Source organism: Apteryx rowi, unplaced genomic scaffold, assembly GCF_003343035.1.
Source record: "Apteryx rowi isolate R43461 unplaced genomic scaffold, aptRow1 scaffold_363, whole genome shotgun sequence".
Lineage (NCBI taxonomy): Eukaryota > Metazoa > Chordata > Aves > Apterygiformes > Apterygidae > Apteryx > Apteryx rowi.
The window spans coordinates 236,960-253,681 of NW_020450119.1; the positions used below are offsets into that span (position 1 = coordinate 236,960).

Here is a 16,722-nt window from a genome sequence, read left to right on the forward strand (position 1 = left end):
TCCGAGAGCAGCTCCAGGAGACACTGAATGTTTCCTAGCATGCTTCCAGCAGGACTTGAATTTGCTCTGCAGCCATGAGCTTGGATTTTCCTCGCAGTTTAAATCCTGTGGAATCTGTGGTGAGGGGCCTTGCCAGGGTGGACTGCAGTAAGGGAGGGCTGTGTGCCAGGCGGCTTCTTCAGTAACCCATCCTGAGACAGCAGCTGGTAGGATTTCCCCCATGCAGGGGCTGAGAACAATGAACATGTCTGTGACTCTCCGATCCAGAGCAAGTGCATGCTTCAAAGCTCTTCTGCCTTTGTGGCTCGTGGGGTGGTGTGTATTTTGCTTAGTGATCGCCCTTGTGCTAAGAGGAGCCCAAACTAGAAGAAACAGCAAGAGCTCTTTTGAGAACCATCCATGCTTTCCTGTGGCATCTCTTGCTGCTTACGTCAAGCACCATGTTTAAAAACTTGACTAAACGAGCAGTATCCAATGGGGAGAGTATCCGAGCTCTATCCACTGGTACTTACCTCTAACTCTTCGTAGCGGAGACAAAGAGCTGGGAACCACTATCCTTTAGCTGCCATCTCTCCTCCTTCCCTCCACCCCAACAACCACAGCAGACCTTAGGCAGAAATAGAACTTTAATGAACTATACAAAAAATATCCAGGTCTTTCCTTCTCCCCTCCAGTTCCAGTAGGCTCAGCAGAAGAGGTGCAAGACTTTGCGGAAGAAGTTCCTGAACTCCGCATTGAAAACTGTATAAATGATGGGGTTGACAGCACTGTTGACATAACCCAGCCAAGTGACAATGCTGGTGACTTGAGTAGGAATGATGCAGGACTTGCAGAGAGCCCTTGTAATGTGGACCACAAAAAAAGGTGTCCAGCAGAAGAGGAAAGCACCTGCCAGAAGGATATGAAAGAGAGAAAAAGTCATGTGAGTATTATGAAAGGGTTTAATTTAGCAAGAAGTGCAAACTGGGCCAAACAAGAATGCAGACAGTTCAGAGTGCTAGGGGGAAAAACAGCAGACATGCTGATGTGTAGAGGAGGTCTTTCAGTAGTTGACAAAGATGAATCTAAGTTATGTATCATTTTGGATTTGCATTTAAGATACCAGGAATCACAGGTTTACTTTGCAGAAAAGGGCAAATTATAAACAGTGTACATATGTTCTTTCCTAAGAGTGGTGTTTGTTGACACTACTCCTTTGGATCAAAGGGATGCTGAGATGTTCACTTGATAAACTTATAGCTGTCCTGTCACAACAACAGATGGGTAAGGCACGTCTCCCTGCCTTATGCTGCAACCAGACTGTTCCACAGTAGCAAGGGGAGGATGGGTGTTAAAAGATGAGTCCACATGTCAAAGGGAGGAGGAGGAGGAGGAGGAGGAGGAGGAGCAAAGACTTGGCACTGGGCAGTGGAGTAAGAGGGAGGTGGCTTTATCCCACCCTCACCTCCTCCAGCAATGAAAAAACTCAGAGTGTTCTTAGAGCAACAGCTCTCATTGCTGCACAAGCAACCACGCCTGGGAAGTCTGACTCCTGGTAGGGGAGTCCACAAAGAAACCCAACCTGTATTCACTTAACCAGGCTCAAGCAAGTCCTGTTAGACTGAATCTTGTTGTAAGTCAATGCAGCATGTTTCCCACCCTTTCCTGACTATCGCAGACTGTTACTCACCAACGACGACAGGCAGCACCCTCATGGCCTTCCGCTCCCGGCCGTTGATCTTGGCCTGTTTCTGTTTATGTGCCAGGTGTGGGTATTTGAGGTGCGGGTAGGAGACAGTCTGGACCCCATTGTTCATCACGTAGTCCCCAGGCAGGGGAGGGTCAGAGTGGGTGTAAGGGTTGCACTCATCTGGCTCCAGTCCAGCCTGCTCTCTCTCAATGAAGGGTGAGGGGTGATAGAGCTTCCTGCTGCCCCCATAGACGCTGCCCCTCAGCTTGGACTTTCGAGCTTCTTCCCAGCGCTTGAGTCCTTGGAACATGGTGCAGTAGAGCACCAGCATGACAGGGCAGGGGATAAAAAAGGAGCAGATGGAGGAGTACACAATGTAGTTGTCATCCTCCAACCGACACAAGCTGGGGTCCCGGTTCGGGACATTGTTGAGGCCAAATATGACTGGGGATGCCACAGCAAAGGCGAAGATCCAAGTGGTGGAGATCAGGATCAACTGCCGCAGGTCGATCTGCCGCCGGTTGTAGTTCAGTGGGACTGAAACAGCAATAAACCTGCCAGCACAGACCCCAGGTGAGTCAGCGATAGGATGGTGTTGTTACCACTGGGGATGCAAGGGACCGCTCCCAAAACTGCTTGCCACTGTCCTTCACTGCTCAGTGAGTCCCCCCTTTTAATTTACTTATGTAGCTGAGGCCTGGGCTACAACTAGTCTCCTTGTTAGAAGAGCACCCTAAGGGATAGCCCTGTCCTAGTCACACAACTGTGCTTTCAACTTGGCCACTGTGAGGCTATTGATGGGACACAAAGTCGGCAACGAAGGAGAATGGTAGTGCAGAACACCCTCCTTAAGGGGAAAACAGGACCCAGTCTCTCTGCAGCCAAAGGGCACAGCAGCAGGGAAAGGACAGGATTTGTTTGGCCCCATTCTCACTCTGCATGTGATCCTTGCAGGGGCGTGTATGGAAGCAGCTTTATGCCAGGATACAGAACTACCTGCATGATCCACTTCTTCCAGCATGGGAAGGCAGGCATGAAGAGGAGAGAGGCACTTACCGATCCACACTGATAGCACAGAGATTGAAGATGGAGGCTGTGCAGAGCATCACGTCCATGGTCATCAGGGCATCACACAGCACAATGCTGAGGGACCACACACCTCCCTGGAACTGAAGGAAGAGATCCCCGGGTCAGTGGGTGCCATGTCTGACTGCCTTTCAAATGCAGGGAAGGAGCAACTCCATGTGCAGGAACTTCAGCCATTCAGGTTGTCCTCCAATCAAATAAGAAGCCTGAAGTCAAGCCGTAATGCCCTTTCGGCATCATAACTCCCTTTCAGCAAAGCAGTGGTGCCAGAGAGCTCACAGCTTCCTTAAGGCTTTGCATTTCTGGCCTAGCTAGAGAATAGAGTCCACAGATGGTCAGCATTGACAGACAAATTGTGCTGGGCAGAATAATGGATACAGGGCAGCCCATAGCCTTGGGTAGTAGAGAGTGACAGTGATCAGACTCACCCCCAAAATCTCCCCAGTAATGTAGGGCTAAGCATTAGCTGGGCAAAGTCTGCGCTCTCCAGATGTGAGTCACTGGGGAAGCCAGGAGAGGTTCCTAGACAGTTCCCAGTGCCTAAAGCCCATCTTCCATTTTTCATTTCCAAATTGCTCCAGTGTCCTGTTTGGAAATGAATGCAAATAGTTTCCTGTGTGTTACACAACTGTTTCATTCTGTCATGCTAGGCACAAGGACAGCCTCCTCAGACTATGTTCAAGCTAGTAAAATATAGTGTCTTTTGTTCTCTCTCTCTACCATTGCAGGCACCCAGGGCAGAGCAGAAGTGCTGTCAGCAAGAGGACATGACCAGACATGTGTGGTTGGTCCATATTAGTTGGAAGTGTTGAATGTGCCCTACGAAGAGATCAGTTAAGAAAACTTTTGCTAGTACACTCCAAACTATTCCCCATCTGCCACCTCTTCAGAGAGAAGGAACAGCAAAATCAAAAGGAAGTCTCACAAGCTGGCAGCCAGTAACATCACTGAGCAAGAAACTTAAAAGCAGTGCAAAAGGCAGATGCATTATTCTGGACTGGGTAAGTCTTTTGCTTACCATCCCTTCCTCCCCCAACTATGCTGCCTCCTAACTTCACACCTTTAGGCCATAAAAAGACAGCAAAGCAAGAAAATACCCAACAGATTGCAGTTTATCACTACTGGCTTGTGGAACAGGAACATTTGCTCAGTGGTATGTTGTGAACCAAGTTTTTGGAAAATGGGAATGGAAGGAAAAGCTCAGGGAGTACAGAAATGAGTCAGGATTTATTAAACTGTTCTTTAGAACATGGCACCAACACTTGTCCAGTCTTTCTTGCCTCAAAAGCTGATAAACTGAATGTCAGGATTGCTTTGTTGGGATTACTGCCTTTTGGGCAAGACCAGAAACAGAGACCCTCTAAGTTCCAATTTTAGTATAACAAAAGAGGGTGCCTTTTTGTTTTTCCCCTTCAGTAAGAGAAGGGCCCAAAACATTTCACTCTTGGGCCGACCTGAACCCCTTCTCCATCCTAATTTAGCAGTTGAGTTGAGAGGAGGAAAAGACCCCTCATTCCCCTGTATCAAACTCATATAATGCTCTGTGATCTTCACACCACTCAAAAGACGATACCACTGTGCATTGGCCTGCAAACGCTGACTCTGAATTATATTCTGGCAAAAAACACTCAGTTGCGGGCACAACAAACAGAGCTTCTCGGATCTGGTGTTACAGTGTCTTAGGCCTGTGTACTATTTCTATAAAGAGCAGGGCAGGAAGCAGTAGTCCCAGCAGGGCATGGTGTGGGCCAGATCATCTCAGCAAGAAATGCACAAGCTCTCTTGATGGATGGGTCTAAGCTGTTTGAAGGTGTTTCTGGAACTAAACATGCATTTCATTTGCCAGGCAAAGAATCTTCCTTCCTGGAGGTTCAGAGAAATGGTATTTTGAGAGGCAGTATACTGTACAGCTCTTATAGCAAGACGGTGATGTCCTTCCTAAGCACCAACTTGCTTCATCCCAGCTACACTTGCTCGCTAAGAGAGGAGGTAAGGGTATTTCCAGATCTAAAGCTGTCCTTGCATTGACAATCTGGCACTTCCACTCCCAGAGCGGTTGAGCACTAAGCACCTTTGAGCAGGGGCTAGGCATCAGACGCTCATAAAAGGCTACTTACAACTTCACTAAAGCCACTAAAGCTGGTTTTCAGCTGAGTCATTTTTAGCCAGCTGCACAAACTTTTGCACAGCACAAGGCAGGGAACAGAAGGAAGGGCAGCAACAGCTTAAACTAGCACAGCCACCAGAAACTATTTGTGGAAGTTTGTCCCAACGTAGCAGTGATCTCACCAACACTGTACCAGTTCACCCAGTTGTAAAACCAGTCTATTATTTGAGCACACTTTTAAATTTGATACAGCAAAGTTCAAGCCCTTTTCTGCTCGATGCCAACATGCCATTATTTTTGTGAGTTTGCTCAGTGCTGACAAAGAATTGTCAACACACTTGTACCTAAAAAGGCAAATCAAAAGCAATCAATGAGCTGTTCCTACTGAAGCAGTGGAGAACTTTTTCCTCCCAGTTTCTGTGATGGCAAGGCAAATTCCATAATCTTTTGGGTCCCTCTGCAGAGAGAGGTTAGTTTAAAAACCCAAACCCTCTATTCAACGTGTCATATGGAGAGGTATGAGTTTAGTTTTAAAACAAAAAGTTCAGTAGCAATGATCACTTGCCATCCCTGACTCAAACGCAAGTTTTAACAGTAGCTTGCAAATCTGTTCCTCACTGCACCGATACTCAGTCATTCAGCAATATACACTCACACACACATATAAATATGTATGTTCTTTTCTTTACCTCATACTCTTTAGCAGCCCTATAAACAGATAAGCTTGTGGACAAGTTAGCCTTCTAAGCAGACCTACTACAGATTTTAGAGAGCTGAAGCCTTCACAAAAAGTAACACTGACTCATGGGAACATCTCTGCCTGGAACCAGCAACTGCTTAGCATACAGGTGCTGTATTTGCACAGCAGCGCTGCCCTTCCCTTCCTCTTCCTGAAGCACTGTTCATCTTTCTTTTCTCCATGGAAGATGTGCTTTTTTTTTTTTTTTTTTGGCCAGGCACTTTTTCCCCATTTGATTCCTTCCTAGATAGAAAGGGCTCAGACTGACAACTGGAACACAGGTCATCAAAGCATCTTCCTTGCGTGCCAGGTTAACAGCTTTTAAGTATGAGCCATGGTCTGAACACCATGTTCCCCATCTCCCCCAGTTTTCATCCTGGCCCAGAAGAGTCTTCTGTCTCTCTCATCTTTATACTTGAAGTTTCCATGCCCCTCCCCTTTCCAAATCAAACAAAGTTAGCAAAAAGCTTCCCACGCCAGAGGTGATCAGATCTGCCTCAAGCTGACCTCTGCCCAGATCACTTCTCTCTGGCTGCTGGTGTCTGGGCTTTCAAACCCAGACTTTTAAGCTCATTCACAAATGTCTCAGTGCACAGTACAGACTTGTTTGCCTGCATTTGCATGAGCTCTCACCCCAACACCAGAGCAGTCTTGTGCAATTACTTTTCAGAGCTTAACAGCCTTGCCTAATTACCACCCCGCTGTGTCAGAGCACATCCTGATAAGTTCCCCTTTGCAAAGTCCTGGGGAATGATATAACCCCTCACAGGCACACAAGTGGATGAGCTACTTCAGGCACCTTGGAAAGACCTCAGCTTGATGGAGACTTCTGGAGTCCTCCTGACAACAGCAACCTGGGGGGCTGCACTTGTTGCACCAAATGGAGAAACACAGCTGCAAAGCTAAGGAACACAACTCCTCTGTCACAGCGGTTGCTGGAGTAGTTTCACAGTAAGCACTTTGTTACCAGGAAAATATTGACCAACTTGAGAAGGCAATTGTTAAAAACTCATGGTGAGAAGCCAAAGAAAGCAATTTAGCATCTTGGGAGAAAAAGCTAAATGCCTGGAATCTGGCTAAGAGACAGCAGCAGCAGTTACACCAAGGGCTGCAGTGCCTGGAAGATGGAGAGAAGTTCAACTGATTTGCAAGTGTAAAGTGAGGAGTGATGGGATGAAGCCAAGAAGAGAAATAATTAAGACTGTTGTATTTGCTTAACAAACATGAAAAGCAAGGAAAAGTGCTTTTGTTCAGTCTAGTCTAAGTAACCCAAAGGAAAGCCATCCAGGGAGGCAGCTGTAGCATCCCAGCACTTGTAAACCTTGCTGGTAACATGACCAAGGCTGGACAGCAAACTGGAGGCATATCTCCCAAGCAGATGCCTGCATTGCAGGAGCAGTACAGCAGTGCTCATCTGGCTGTGAACAGTGCTGTCCACCCACAGTATGTAGCCGTGTTTGCATGGTGCTGTGCCAGGGATAAACCCCGCATCTCCACTTCTACTCCATGGCTGCTCTCCATTCTTTGTCCAAAGCAAAACTGTGGTAATATTGTTGGCCAGCCTTCATATAGTCTAACTCTGCTGATCTTGTGCATGGTTCAGGAACTGGACATTCATGTATAAATGATAATGCAATAGGCTCTGGTTTTATTCATCCTAGCACACAAAATGGAGTCATGTGGGTAACACCCTTCACTTCACAGTGGGCAAGTGCAGAAACCCTCTTCCATGTCAGGAACAGGTCCACTGAACCAAACTCTACTGTGAACAGCGCAGGAAAATTAACCATTCCCCTCCTCCAGTTGCCTCCTGGTGCCCTGCAATGTGGAATCACTTCCAGCTTGGGCCTCACCTTCTGAGGCAGCAAGGTATGTACTATGGTTTGGAAATCCCCAGGGTGCACAAGCCCTTACAAAGCAACAACACCCACTGACCGAAGGAGACAAACAAGGAGCAAAAGGAAATGAGCACCTCAAGGCAGAAACTGTCTGTGACTGGTCCAGAGGAGAAGAATCCTCCTGAATCACATTTGCCCTGTGGCAACTATTAGGCACATCCTACTGAGCAACTGGGAGAGAACCAGCACTTGTCAGTCCTTTGGACAAAAGAGTAACTGCAGCTGGAAAACAGAGGTTTGCTCTTTCTTGGGTTTCCTGCAAAGTCAAAGAAGTGTCAGCAACCTGTAGAACTGGGACAGAAAACCTCACAATGCAACAGTTTTTTTCTGCATTTGAGGACTGAAGTCCATGTAGTATTTCATGCCACATGTTTCTGGCCCAGGCTGTCAGACATCTCTATCTGGTGCTCTAGCACAAAGAAGAGTCCCTGAGATGAGGGCTGCAGTTTCCTCATGGAGCAGAACATTAGGTCTTCCCTAGCTTGAAGTGCAATTTTTCCAAGTCTACTTCCAACCAGCACTTTGGTTTTCCTCTTGAATTTTGGGCATCGACAGTGACCTGCACCAACTTGATGTTCTTCTGTATTCACGATTATCCCTGTACATGTTTACAGGGCAAGCAGCTCTCCAAGGATTAATATTAGGCAGTAGTGATGTCACGCACAGGATTATGATTAGTGGAGCCGTAAAGCCAAAGTAGACTCCAAAGAAACTATTTGGCTATTTTTATATACACATCTCCTTAAGAGGTAAGGTAACCTGAACCTCCAAAAGAGATGTGGATTCAGACCTAAATGTTTCATTCAGCCTTTGTCTCACATAAACCAGCCATTCCAAACTGAATTTGGGAGGTAAATCAAGAAAACAAACCATCAGATTTTTGCCAGGTTCACTGGGATCCTGACAAGTTCAGTTCAGATTATGATAGAGAAAATTTGACTCTGAGCCACAATTTTCAAAGCTGGATTATGATTTTGGGGAACTAATTGATTCTGGATGGGAGAAGAGCTCTCAGACTGCAGCAGCTAAGTGCCTTCATGGGACACAGCCTTTGCCAGAAGATTCAAGTTGGGCACTCAGAAAGTATTACAGGCCCTTCCCTTTTCTCTCTCTTTTTTTTTTTTTTTTTTTTTGAAGACTCGCATTTTGGGGAAAGCACTGGGAGAGGACTTGCTATTATACCGTGTTGCTTTTCTGTCCACCTTAGCAAAATGCACCAAGAACCTCTCCAATGCATGAGTGACTTTGGATTAGAGGCCTAGCTGGCTTTGCTGGGTCATGTGATTAACTGGTACCTGATTACGGTAGGTTGCAGAAGATTAGCCCATGAAGGTACAGTGTAAAGCTTTAGGGATCATAAACAGCTCAAGCTGCCCTTAAATAGTGCTTCTGAGCAACTCCACTTCCATCAGCTTTTTTGCATTCTCTGCTTTCTTAGCGCAAGGCCCCTTGTTCTTCTCCAGCAACACATGATCAGGGGCATTGATGCTGAGAAGGCACAGCCAGCTAGTTACACAACAAAACAGACGCTCTAGGGGCAAGCTGTCTCCCCTTAACAAAATAAAACAAAGCTGCAAACAAAGCCCCACAAGCCAACCTACCTGTCAGGTCTTATATAAGGCTGTTGGCACTGTCTGCACAGCTCTGGCAAGAACTATATAGAGGATGAGCCTGCTAAATGCATGAGGATAGGCGTATTAACCACTACACTTGAAACCTCCAAGCGTCATATCTTGGAAGAAGATGGAAAACTATGTGTGTGGTGGTGGTGGTGGGGTGTCACATTCTACCCTTAGCTCAGTGTTTTGTGGCAGACAAGAAGGGTTTATAGGAAGATGATAAGCATCCCCTTTCTGGACACAAGCCAAACTCCTTTCAAAGCAGCATTCCAGGTGCAGACTGGATGCTAATTTAGCCGACCAAGGTTGGCAACACCAGCAAATTCGCATGCAGCCACTGTGGTCTCGTACAAGATACTAGTATCTCACTGCAAATGGCACTTAGGTCTGGACCAACCACTAAGGGCAGAGGAGGAGCAACTCAAACTACTTCTTACACAGAATACGAAGAGGTTATGGAAAAGATTTTATAGGTTGGTGGGAGGTGGACTTGACAACTCAAGAGGCCCAGTACACCCAGTTTGTAAGAGAAAATCTGCCTTCTTGCAAACAAGCCTCATATCAGAAGAGCTCTTACACTGCTGGTAATCCTAACAGCAGGAGACAGGTTGGTGACAAAGGTTTCTTTAGTCTTATTTCCTGTGAAAAAAAACTCTTGTTACAGCACCACATGGGAACTTTGTATCTGCCTCTCTTGCCAGCCCTGCGAACGGGCTCACTGAGAAACAGAGAGCACAAATCAGTCCTTCAGTTTCTGGTGGTGACGGCGACAGAAATAAGAGACCCAGGCAACAGCAGCATACAGCCTGCAAGTGAATTAGGAGATGCCCCGCTGAATTTCTGAACAATCACCTGCCAGCCCTCAGCAAGGCCATGGTTCAAGTGCGTAACATGGAGACCCTGGAAGTGATAATCCTAAGAGCCCAGGCCTGCCAAGAAGGTTATGGCACTAATTAGAAGAATAATAATCCTTGCAAATGGGCAAAGTCCAGTATCAGAGTCCAAGAATTTCCCGTATGCCTGCAAGAAGCTGACTCTGGGCCTTTTTTGTGAGCCATGCTGACCACTGCATTCTCTAGAAGACACAATACAGTCTCCAAGGAGAGAGGAGGGAGTGCGATACAAGACAAAGGTGGCCTCACTGTCTGCTCTAAAGTCCTTTCCTGCCTTAAATCTTTAAGGCCAAGGTTTTTCAGAAACAAGGAGCAAGTCTGATCATCCACCCTGAAACATTATAAGGGCCCAAAATACAAAGAAGACCTCCCCATAGTATTGGTCACTGAAAATCCTTAGCACTGGTTTATAATTGCTGGGCTATATCACCTCCCCACTATTTTGTCCAGAGGCTGTGAAGCTCACACATTACTCAGGCCTAGAGGAACTTCTACCCCAACCGAAGCTGATGATTCCCAGAAAGACTTTAATCTCGAATATTTTTGCAAACAGAATGACTTGCATTCACAGAGAGATGTAAAGAATTTGGAGGAGAGTAGACCTCGTCTCTCACCAGAATCGCGTCACAGGCACACACGTACAAGATGCATTGCAAAAAAGAGATGTCTTTCTATACCAGTGCTACACTGACACCCTGAAAAATTTTACGCAGAAGCTACAGCATCATCCTCACCAAGAAAAGGCTCATGTGGTTAGTGACTGGCTGCTCTATGGCTCTGAGGAACTGCATGGCAGAGTGCGCACTGGTGGAAAACTTTCCTAACCTGTAGAAGGAGAAGGGTAAACAGGCAGATCTGCTAAAATAGTTTCCTGTTTTTCTTAATCAATTAGATCTCAGTAGCAAAGATGTTTACATAACCATGCCCTACAAGGTGCCTGCTAGCAGCTTGCTGGATCAGATCTGTTTCACAGCTCAGTCACTCAGGATGGATTACAGAAAGAGCCAATCAGAGAAACAGCTTGCAGAGAGAAGCAGGTACAACGTACGCTCTACAGCGGAGGACAAGAGTGGAAGTTGCCCAGTCTGGTCCCTGCCCTAATAGCTGTGAATGTCTCCTGTTCATTTTAACTGAGGCAGGACTATGTAACTGAAAGACCGCTGTGGTTCCTGCCACTGTCACAGAGTGCTTTGGTGCTGATGAAGCAGATGAACCACAAAGGCAAGTCTCTGTAGCCACACAGCTCCCTAACTGCAGATTTATAGTGGGCAAAGGCACCTGGGGCCTAACAATATCCTGCAGTACCCCCAGAACACCTCATAACTCTGCTTTCTCTAGGTGTTCTCACTGCTTCAGGGGAGCAATAACCCCCTTCTTCAGTGCTATCAATGCTCCAGGCAGACTGTGATATCTTCTACTGGCCTCCTTTCACACAGAAGTTGGGCTTTGCTCCTGGGGAATTATCTTGGAGCCCTGGGAATGCCCCAGGCCATCTCCTTCCCCCTCATTTCCCATCATCCTTGTCTTACTGCCAGCGGATTCCCGGGAGAGCACAGCACTCACACTCCTGTCGGAAAGACAAAGATGCTGCAGAAGAACAGTCTGCCTTTCCCATGGGTTTTTACCTCTCCCCACCATACTGCTTACTGAGGCAGAAGTCCTGCTGAAGTCAGTATGACTAAAGACCTAAGATTTGGGATGCCCAAACAAGTTAGAATATAATATCTTGTGCATATCAGGGCAGATGGTTATGTGGTAATTAACAGCTGGCTAACACTAGAACATTGCTTTGCAGTGCTTGAACAAGTTCAGTGGAAAGTGTTGGACACATCTGCATCCCCAGACTGTGATCTGACATATGTCTGCACATGTACCTACTTTCACCTGCACATTGTCTCAGTCACCCCTGTGTAGTAGCTAGGGAGAGCTGGCGAACAGCACTAATCCACCTCCTCTGCCCTCAGCTTGTCAACCCATCTCCATCCTGAACCAGCACTCCAAAGAGAATCAAGAATGAGCAGGGTGCGGAAGTGCTTCTGGTTTTCTCTAAACATGGTGTGCTTCTGCAGAAGAGCTATAAGGAGAAGGCTGTAAACACTGCCCCAGCAAGAATTCACTTCATGTCCACAGTCTCGGAAGCTGTGTGGTTGGGAAATGGATGCTTTAACACAGTGGAAAGCTGATGTTTCTTCCTTTCCCCATCCATAGGAGGCTTCTTAGTCACATCAGGTTGTGGAAGATCAGAGCTGACAAACCACAGCAACATTTGGATTTACCGAAGAGCAGCTTCTCACATCAGTTAGAGCACTCTTTCTCATTAAGGCCCCAAGTGTGAACTTGAGCTGCTAAGGTAGATAAATTTGACAGGGCAAATTAATGAGGAGAGAAATACAGTCTGAAGAACTCCCACCAATGCACAGCGAACAGAGAGATTTAGAATAGGGCAGGACTCAGGGACAAATGTTCCTCTCACACATGTGGGGAGAAGAGGTCTAAAGGGATCTGTGCTCAATACCCAGTGCAAAGGTTTTCCTGCATGCCTGGAAAGAGCCACAGCACCACTTCAGTGGGAGATACTGATTTCCTACCACTGCTGGCCTGTTTCCAAAGCAAGTTCTTGCAGGCAAGGATTGGCCATTTTTTATTGGCTGAGGGAGCCTAGTACAACAGGACCAGACTTGGCCAGGAGTAATAAACCCATCTTTTCCTCACCATCAGAAAGCCATTGCATCATTGTGATGCTTCTCCCATAAGCTGCACAGGTGGGGACAGAACTGGAGGAAGTTTGCATTACATGGCCCCATTTCCCTTCCTTTATTCCAGGCAACGCTGCAGTGATGGTGAAACAGTGCCAAAAGGAAATGGTTGTGACTGCACGTACCAATTTCGCCCTTGTCTAGCTCCTGCTTTCAGTAATCCTCCAACCCTGCAGGTACAAACAAGGGACATCCACAGAAAACCAACACCCAATTTGGCCTCCTACAGCCAAGACTCCTAAAACTAAGAGTTTAGCTGTGAGAAAAAGTTACGCTGGCTCTTTCAGAAGTACAACAGGACAATATGTGTCAACTATGGCTGCTAACGGACTGGAATAAGCTTTCTTAACAACTAAAAATAGCAGCTGAGATCAAGGCCTTTCCCACCGTGCTCAGGCTTTTGTGAACAGCAGCAAGAGATAATCCACATCTCACAGGAGGGAAACCTGGCCCCATGGAAGCCCATGGGAGAGCTGTCATTTTGTAGGAATGTCAGATGTCACATCTCAAATTTAAATCCCTTTGGCTGTCTTCTAAAGCCCTGATTGGGAGGGACGGGTCTAGAAATCTGACACAAGAAATCATCTTACAGGGAAAAAGCACAAGGTGACCAAGTTTTTCCTGCTGAAAGAAGGAGGTGGTCATACTTTATGGTTATGGGTAAAAGTCCACTTGGACTCTGTCAGGAGTGGCATTAAAAGGAAAAAGAGAGAGAGTGAAGAGAGAAAGAGAAAAAAAACACAAATGTTAAACATTCAGGAGCTGCTTCTTGACTGTCCAGGCCACATTTGGAGTGGCTAAATGGAATAGCACAGAGTGCAAGTTGAAATCAAGCTACTTTTGAGCAGCAGTGGTCACTATACCTTATGTCCCTTGTCCTGCCTGCCCAGGTCACTTTTTCTTTCCTCCTTAACAACTGGATGATCTGCCTCTGTTCCTTCACGACAGCCTTCACGACAAGGGACACATTTGCATTTATACATGCAGACTGAGCATCTGATTCCGATCTTCTGTTTTCACTTTGGCCTCTTAGAGAAAAACAGAAAAATTCTGTCCACTGGCACTGACTTAATGGCCACTCTGACCTTTTCTTAGCATATTTCACAAAGAAGCGAGCTGCAAATCCCCAACCAATATACAGGAGATTATTAAAAATAAGCATCAAGCCCTGTGGGCTCTGAGCCCACAGAGAAATTGCAAGGCAGGAAACTAGTTTTTCAACACTGACTAAGCTTTTCAATACTGGCTAAGCTGGCCTGTATTTCCAAACCCCATTGCCTGCTCAAGGAGCTTATGCTTGCTATACATTGCTGCCTTTCACTCCATGCCCATATAGTACCTTCCACAGTCACGCTGTGAGGTGATTTGAAGTGGCTACTAGATGAGTGCAGATCCTGGTGCGTGCTGCCTTTTCACAAGGTCTCTTATGCCTCTGAAAACCTGCCTTGTTACAGGAACTGCAGGACTCAGAGGGAAGGACAGTTCTGCCAATATGCCTCCTCCATGCCCTGTTGTTTAATATCACGGGTGCAGAGACACTGGAGAATTAAGCCCCATAAGTGATGTTTATGAACAGCTATGGAAATGAACACACAAAAAGGATCATCACAGCTCCAGCAGAGGCTGGGCAGCCCAGGTTTTTAAAGCTTTGGTGGTGTCAGACACCCGTTGTCTGAGAATCCAGCATCTGTGGGATGCTCTGTGATACCCAAGGAAACCCCAAAATGCTTACGCTCAGTTGCAAGCATTTTCAGAGGTACCCCCAAGTACGGTAACCAGCATTTTACAGATGCCAGCAAGGTCTAGGGGTTCCAGCTTTCAAACCCCAAATTTGAGACAACAAGGGAAAAGCAGAACCACCCAAAACAAGCAATGTGGGGGGGCTCCTGTCAGTGGGGAGAAGAGAGAGGGGAATCTACTGCTCCTGTTCTTCACTGGTTCTTCTCATGGCTCCCCAGCTGAGCCTGTCCCTCTAGAAAACCTTTGTCTCCAGAGAGGTCACAACGTCCTGAGAAATCCTAGGACCATGTACAGAGGCTAAGAGTATCCTAAGCTCTAATCCGCAGCCTTCTTTGCTTAAGAAAATATAGGCCCAACCCAGTCAGGTGCTGAATGGCAGCCCTGGCATGGGAGAGAAGGGGAAATGCTATGGCTTGAACACTTCTGGGACACTGTTGTTTTAGCCCGGCCCAGGCGTCAATGTTGGGAACGCCACTCTGCTGGGGAATGGGGACAACCCCTTTCATTCCCTGAGAAAGTACCTAAGCAATCACCTTACAAACTATGTGGCTGTCGCCAAATACAAGGTCAGAAAGTCTGACTCCAAACTCCCCCTCTGAGCCCCCAGGTTTCAACTCAGACTCTGCACCAGGGAAAATCCTGGCTCCCCCCACATCTAGAAAAAAAAAAGAGGGCTCCTCTTTCTTCCACACTACCAGCTATCCCAGAAGACAGAGGCAAAAAAAATGCTATTTTGGCTCACAGGGATTTTCATCCGCTCACCTCTGGGGACAGGCAGGGCTGCAGCGAGAGCAGGGAAAGAGCCATAGGCTCTAATGGGCAGGCTCTAGCGATTCTCCCCACCCCAATCCAACAAATCCCCCTGCAATCTCAAGGCATTATAAATCCCCAGGCCGTAAAAATGTATCTCCCTTTCACACCTGAGAAAACGGAGCAGAGAGAGAGATGCAAAACCACTCAGCCTCAGGAGAACCTGAATTGCACATCCTTGCCTCTGGCTCCAGCCTTTCCCTCAGCCATCACAGTTTCTGAGGTGGAGAGAAAGCCTGTCCCAAAGTCCCCCGTGGCTCTGCACAGCCACTTGTGTACATGGGGTCAGGACTGGGCAAACATGAGCACATCCAGCCAGCAGGAGCCCTGCAGCAAGCAGACCAAAGCAGCCTTTATGTCGTTCTTCAAAGGAAGGAGAACACCGACTAGCTCTCTAAAAAAGCAAATTCTCCTCCTCAACCTGGCATGGCAACCCGTTTCCTAGCTAAAGAGCACCTTTATCCCCAAAAGCTGATCACCTCATACCAGACAGGGCAGAACACGGGAGCCCTCTATCCCTTCCTAAACGTTCGCTGATGGCAACCTGTTCCCCAGCCTGGGACCTGTTCGAGGACTCCCCAGAGCTGCTCACCCGGCCCAGAGGATTTCTGTTTCTGCTTCTCCACCTCGGCAGTCGTGTCAGCGTCACGGCCCGCCTCGGAGAAGGACGAGGGGAAGCCCCCTTCCCCACAGACACGGGGACCACGCAGCGCTGTGATCGCAGGAACGAGAACTTGTGCCAACTTGGTTTTTGCTACTAATGGTCCTTCAGAGGTTTCCCACTGCAGATGAGCAGGGATGGCACGAGAAAAAAAAAAGGGAAGCCACGGTGGTTTGAAGCAACGCACACATTCCTGCAGGGGAGGAAGGGGAAGCGGGAGGGCAGAGGCAGGGGCTGCCCGAGGGGGCTGCAGCAAGGGAGGCGGGCAGTGGCGCCGCAAGGTGGGGAACAAATCCGGGGAGGGTTTTCAACCCTCGGTATTTGGTCTCTCGCCGATGCCACCCTACAGCCCTGTAACTTTCAGGATCTTCGGGCACAAAAGCCCCCTTAAAGATACCGAGTGCGACGGGGCACGCCGCGGTCCCACCACGCACACCCCCTCCCCGCTCCCACCGCAGCCCCCGGTCCCCCCGGCGGCGGCGTCACCTCGGAGTAGACGTAGAGCGGCAGGACGAGGATGGCGAGCAGCAGGTCGGCCACGGCGAGGCTGACGATGAAGTAGTTGGTGGTGGTCTTCAGCGCCCGCTCCGTGCACACGCTGAGGCACACCAGCGCGTTGCCGCCCACGATGAGCAGGATGAGGACGATGCCCAGCACCAGGGCGGCGACGTTGTGGCCCGGCGGCGGCGGCGGCGCGCTGCCGGTGCCGGTGCCGGTGCCGGTGCCGTTGCCCGGCCCCGCGGC

At 48.0% G+C, this 16,722-nt stretch overlaps 2 protein-coding genes across 6 annotated transcripts in view; one reads left to right on the forward strand and one right to left on the reverse strand.

The window, feature by feature from the left end:
* The window catches only part of DEAF1 (DEAF1, transcription factor), a 33,110-nt gene extending 32,347 nt beyond the window's left edge, over positions 1-763 (forward strand). For all 5 annotated transcript variants that reach the window (XM_026073189.1, XM_026073188.1, XM_026073190.1 and 2 more), the window contains one exon: positions 675-763. The gene's annotated coding sequence lies outside the window, so the exon portion shown is untranslated. The remainder of the gene's footprint in view (positions 1-674) is intronic.
* Positions 609-16,716, reverse strand: DRD4 (dopamine receptor D4). Its single transcript, XM_026073200.1, has 4 exons — positions 16,465-16,716; positions 2,726-2,838; positions 1,670-2,223; positions 609-888 (listed from the first exon to the last, which is right to left on the reverse strand). Exons 2-4 carry the CDS (start codon positions 2,788-2,790, stop codon positions 686-688), a joined length of 822 nt encoding a protein of 273 aa, XP_025928985.1. The 5' UTR covers positions 2,791-2,838; positions 16,465-16,716; the 3' UTR covers positions 609-685.
* Between the last annotated feature and the right edge of the window lie 6 nt (positions 16,717-16,722).